Genomic DNA, 6,357 nt, shown 5'->3' on the forward strand with positions numbered 1-6,357 from the left:
GCTAAAAGTTACACACTGTAGCTTTAAATGTTTTTTTTTTTTCAAAAAAACTATTAAACTAAAAAAAATATATGTATATATATATTTATATTATTTTTTTTCCTTCGTTTAGTTAAACTTTTTTTTATATTTTAAGTTTTTAAGCTTAAAAGAAAAGATTTGAAACCAAACAATATTTGGTGAAAAAACTATCAATTGGAAAATGAAAACTAAATGTAAACCTAAAAGAAAAAAGGTTTAAAACCAGAAAATATGTTTTAAACAACTTTTTTAGGTTCCACTGTGCTCTCAGAAAGGGTGGAGCACATCCCTCTCACCATTTTATGGATGCAATCAAATAAAGACTTACGATTAAATGCCGATCAGTGGTTTAGATTAAATTTTTTTCATGCAGGTAATTGTTAACATCTGCTCAAAAGGATTTTCAGAGTTTCATTGTTACTAAACGTCCAGTAGAGGGCACCACTCCTCATTGTTAAGCGACACCTCAAAATAGAGAACTTCATCACAATTAGCATCTTAATAATCTAATCGGAGGGTAAACAGTCTGACAGCATATCGGAGCGACATGTCCGGGCTTCTACTGGCATGTTTACATCTCTGTTCATTGGAAATTAGAAATGTTTCATATATTCTAGTCATCTTTAATATCATTTAGTAACCCAATAGGTCCCTATTTTGTTAAGTTTTATAAACAGGTCTAATAACTTGTAAGAAAACAAGATTTTGTTTATTCAGTGAATATTTAATGCAACCGACGCTAGAAATTGAGTTAAAGGTTCTTGTCTGATAAGTTTACTAGTCTAAGGATTGTATTAGGGGTTTATTTATTGCAATATATATTTGCTGTGTTACATGTTTCATTTGTTAAAAAGTAAACTTTTTAACGTTTAAACTATTTTTTTAATGACATGAAAATAACACATTACAGCAGTAATTCCAAAGATTTTTCCTGTCTACATCCATTAGTACCTATATGAACTCTTTGAAGAAACATAAGACTTAGAATATTTAATTTCCCTTTGGGATTAGCATTGGAAATTAAAATATTCAAACTGTAAAAGTGTGTCATTCATCCCTGAAGATCAAACAAATATATAGATTTACTTGTTATTGATATGTATCCCACATGAAGGGAATTATTTTGGTAACGCTTTCTTTTACGGTACATCTATATCCATGTAATAACATGGTAGCAACATAGCAAGTCACACTCTTACTTGGTAACGAGAAAAACCTTATTTGGTAATAACATTTTGGTAATAAAATGAAGATGTATAATTTCAAAATAATTACCCGCATTTGATTATTACAGTACTATGTTACACTGTAAATGGAAACTTTTGGTGGGTAATTACCATTAGGTTACCACATAACAGTTTCTATTATTTGCCGCCACCTATCGGGTAAATAAAGCATTTTAAAACTGAACTCAAGTTCCATAAATAAAAGTTTATTTAAAAAGATTGGCATTGTTTTGTCATTACCAAGTAATAAACTGCATTTTACTAGATAATAGCACATTAATTTATTGCGGTCGGTGAAATGACGGAGTTACCTGGTAATAACGATTTAATAACTAAAAGGTTTGACTTTACCTTGTCCACCTAAAATCTGATGCAAAGCATCATTAAATTTTCCATTAAGTGTTTCTTGTTACCCAGTAATAAAGTGTAATTTGCTATGCTGTTGCCATGGTTACTGATGTATTGTAAAAGAAGGCGTTACCAAAATAATTCCCTTCATGTGGGATACATATCAATATGTAATAAATCTATATATACGTTTGATCTTCAGGGATGAATGACACATTTTTTACAGTATTTACATTTTTCATAGATATACACGTATAGAGTAACCTTAAAATAGCTGACATGTAGTTTTAGGTAGCTTTTATTTCAGCTGTAAGTTTTTTTGGAAAAAAAATTATTGTTGTTGTAAAATCTGCACATCCTTGTCATGATTATTCACATATTTCAAAACAGTTTTATGAACAAAAGCAGCAATTTGACCAAAATGAGTAAACCTACATATAGGAGCAACACTTTACTAAGTTTATCATAGCAGAAAAAAATCTAATAATGACTAAAACTTTGTTTTTGTTGTCAGTCTTTAAGAAACAATGGGCCTTCCTTTTATTTGAGCAAATGTCCTGTAGAGGGACAACAGGGGGAAATGTTCTTAAGCAGCTGCTGGTATTGAGCCAAATGTTTTGGAAAGGCCTTTATGTGATTTCAGAGAGTGTGCCTTCCCACTGCCCCCTGCCCTTTGAGGCGCCAGTCTCACTTCCTCTCTACTCCTAACATCTGCTCTGAGACTCTTTCTCCTACTTTATCTCCAATTTAAGACAGTTGGAAGATTTATTAAGGGATTCATTAATTAACGTTTACATTTTAAATCATAATTATTAACACGTCATAATTTTTTCTTATATGTATATACAGTTTTGTTATATTTTAATTTGTCCAGTTTTCTCTAAAACTTGTTAATTTGCTTCATTTAGCTGTCTTGTATTATGTCTCCCACTGATGTTGCATTTTGATTAAAGGTATTTTTTTTCTTTTTTTTTTTTTTTTTTTTTTTTTTTAAATGTGTCTCCTAAATCCAACCATTTTACAGAAGATGAAGATCTTATAACCACTTCTACGGCTCTGACTCATCTACAGCATCCTAACACATGTTACTGCATATAAGGGTATTTTTGTGGACTTCAGTTCAGCTTTTATGCCATCCCTTCCGACATGCTGGACCTGAAGCTCCTTCGCTTTTCAGTATCTGCATTTCATTCCTGGATTAGTGGCTAAAAAGTCTTAAGAAAGGTTGATAGGAAAATTCACATGCAAACTACTACTGTTTATACCAGGGATCATCTGCTCGCCCTTACATGAATGGTCAGCTGTCCCCAGTGAAATAAGAAGGAGGGGAAGCAAACGGGCCTGGAGCAGTTTTTAAGGCGGGCATCGGGTAGATGATGAGTTCTGACCCACCTGGAGGGACCTCAGATCACTGTCAGGACTGAGTTCTTTGATTTTTTTCCTGTGCTTTCCACACCATCCAACCACTACTTTAAAAGGAAAAGCTGGAGCAGTCAGGAGTGGACCCCCCACCTGTTACACTAGCTAGTGGAGTTCCTCAGTGGCCAACCGCAGTATGTGAGGACATGTTAGACGACCCCACAAAGAACTCTACTGGCTCAAATTCTGTTCACCCTCTACACTTTTCCTAAAGTCTCCACTAACTAAATATATATATATTTTGGTTGGTTGTATACATGAATCAGAAGCAGTTTAATAAAAGAACCAACATGTTGATATTTACAAACTAATGTTAAGTGTTCAATATAACATGTTTAATTCAGGGCTTTAATATTCAATATTGGCAGATTTTTATTGACGTTTGCCAGGCATGTTAAGGAATATAACGACTAAGTATTCTCATATCATTCCTTTATTTGCTTTATAAACATGCAAACAAAATAATTGTTTATTATTAATCATATGCAAAATATATGATCAGATTTTTAAAAATGTATTGTTTGACAGCTCCTATATATATATATTGATTTCATATTGGTTTTCCTCACCTTCCTTTTTTTGCTCCGCCCCTCAGCCTGTAGGGTCCTGGTACACTGCTCCACACACTGAGAGAAGCTCACGCTGCTGTGATCTGAGCTGTAGTCCAGCTCAGCCAAGTGAGCCAAAGACAGAATGTAGTTGCAGGCAATGCGTAATATAGCCAGTTTGGAAAGTTTCTGTCCATAGGAGTAACATGGCACCTAAAAGAGAAAATAAGAGACTCAAATTTTTAGCCTCCTTTTTTAGGCTCCTTAAAGCTGTGATAAAAAATAAAAAGAACAAATATACATAAACACCATAAAACATTCAACAGAACAAATAGATTTTTGTTCAAAAATAAAACTATCTTGGTGATACAGGTCAGGAAAAAAATAAATAAAACCACAGAGAAACTGAAATGAAAAGCAACTGTATGAACTGAAAAATAGGTAGAAATATTATCCTGGCTAAATCTACATCGCTTTTGATTCAAATGTAGCTCAATAACTTTTTTTTTCTGCAAAGCATAGATTTTTGGTGAATTTTATCAGCTGATGAAACTAGTTTTAGGGCCTATATCATGGAGAAACCTTGTTTAAAAAAATAAAAGTTTTAAACTGTTTCACTGCTATTAATCAAATTCATACACCCAGTGGTATTTCGCTTGATTTATGCATCTCTGAGTTCTGCTGTCTGAGCAGCAGCCCGTCCTTGACCTGCGTAGCTGCATGATCAGCCGGGTCCAGATGTACAGCTGCAGCCCTCAGTCTCCACGTCTCCCTCTTCCAGTGGTGTCAAAAGTACACACATTTGATACTTAAGTAGAAGTATAGATACTACAGTTTAAAAACACTCTGGGAAAAGTTGAAGTATCAACTTGACCTCTTTACTGAAGTAAAAGTGAAAAAGTATGTGCTCCAAAAACTACTTAAATTATAAAAGTAACCTTTAAAAAAAAACAGCCAGATAACACTATATGAATAGAAAGCTATTTCGAAAAATTCTTTGAGATCGGGCCAAGGATGAGGGAGGTCTTGTTGGTCTCCATCTCCTGATACGCTCTCGCCTGTGTCCGACCTCATTGCCAAAAATTGCATCCCGTGCTTTCTGAGAGGAGATGACACTTGTATGACTGTTTTCCTGTATATCCATCAGTAGTTACAGTAAAGGACAAGGGTCAGCAAATGCAGACTCTGTCCTTTAAAACAATGACAGCACAATCGTCACTGTCTGATCTGAAGCCTCATTTGGAGCTTTAAACAGGCTTTTAAAAAACTTTGATATTGGCTGCTGTAATATTATAGATTTTTTAGAATAAAAAGCTAGCAGATGTGCATAATCAAAAAAAAAAAAAACAGAAATATAATTATAGAGCATTCAGTATTGTAAGAAAGCCCACACTGTTTCTGAATAAATACATTATTGTATGAGTTAAGTTCTATTCCATTTATGTCTATTTCCTTGTAAGTATGAAATGTCCAATGCTCCTGAATGCACCATAGCTATCTGACGCTCCTGAATGCATCTCTGGTCTGTGAACGCTGTGCTGTGTAGATGCATGTTTTATTTTCCGCTTAAGACAAATCTTTGTACCGGTAGTTTCCAAACTCACGTCGGCTATCACTGTTTATTGTTGTGTGTGAATAACAAGAGACTACAACAAATAAATCAGCCGTAACTCGGAAAAAATCTTTGGATTTAATGTTGTTTATATCGCTCGTAATTTTGTAAATGAATCTGCCAAATAACCACCATTTTTTTCCCCACGAGATGTATATTTTAACGTTTTTATATCATTAATATAACAAGTAGCTCCATTGGTCATATTTTAATCCGTTTTCCTCGTTGATATGCAGAGCGAGGCGCGCTCCCACCCGCCACTGGGGATGCTAATCTCAGCAGGGATGCACTTTTTGGTATAACACCGGACCGCGGTCCGCTAATCCGTGACCTCTGTATTAAACCGAACCAAGAGTAACGAGTAACGGTTGTTTTAAAAATGTAAGGAATAGAAAGTACAGATACTTCTGAGAAAATGTAATGAGTAGAAGTCATAAGTAGGAATAAAAATAAGTAATGGAGCAAAGTATAGATACCTAAAAAAGTGTACTTTAGTACACTTTTTCAAGTAACGAAGTACAAATACTTCGTTACTTGACACCTCATCCCTCTTCCATACCACCCCCACCATTATGGAAGGAATCATTTAGACACTGACTTGGTTAAACATCTGCCTTCATCTTCCAAAAAATCCAGCGTTTCTGCTTTAGCACAGAGCCGACTATGTCGCTGTTTAAGCAAAGACGACTCTTAGTTTTTTACCTAAATCAACATGATCCTAATTGAGAACAGCCTCACCATTTTCCACCTCATTAGAAAGCTGCTGTGGTGTTTAAAATGTTATGTTTGTTGTGTTACTCTAGTTTAACGTTCTCCATTGCCTTAGGAAAGAGCAGGATCTAACTGCTCTATGTGCGTAAAAACAAACAACCTCTAACAGGCTTTTTTTGGTTTTAAAATTCCGGTTTCTTTTATAACTTAAGCTTTGCTAATTATTTAACATTTATTCTTACTTAAAGAAAAAACAGTAAATTCTCCATCGTAGCAGAATGAGGAACATATAAACCGCCTTTTTTATGAGAAATAAATGAGAATGTAAAATTCTGAGCCATCAATATTTGATTTAATTAAACACTGAGCTTTGAGATACTAATATAAAATAACATTTATTTTATGCATATTATTAGGGATGCACGATATAATCGGCCCCCTATCGGTATCGGCCTTAAAACTGAATATCGGA

The 6,357-nt window shown here is 34.3% G+C and overlaps 1 protein-coding gene across 1 annotated transcript in view; it reads right to left on the reverse strand.

The window, feature by feature from the left end:
• atoh8 (atonal bHLH transcription factor 8) overlaps window positions 1-6,357 on the reverse strand; it is a 14,750-nt gene that overhangs the window by 3,705 nt on the left and 4,688 nt on the right. The window contains exon 3 of the mRNA XM_015401023.1: window positions 3,584-3,775. Coding sequence (XP_015256509.1) covers window positions 3,584-3,775 — 192 coding nt within the window. The remainder of the gene's footprint in view (window positions 1-3,583; window positions 3,776-6,357) is intronic.

Source organism: Cyprinodon variegatus, unplaced genomic scaffold (assembly GCF_000732505.1).
Source record: "Cyprinodon variegatus isolate N-32 unplaced genomic scaffold, C_variegatus-1.0 Scaffold1173, whole genome shotgun sequence".
NCBI classification, from domain to species: Eukaryota; Metazoa; Chordata; class Actinopteri; order Cyprinodontiformes; family Cyprinodontidae; genus Cyprinodon; species Cyprinodon variegatus.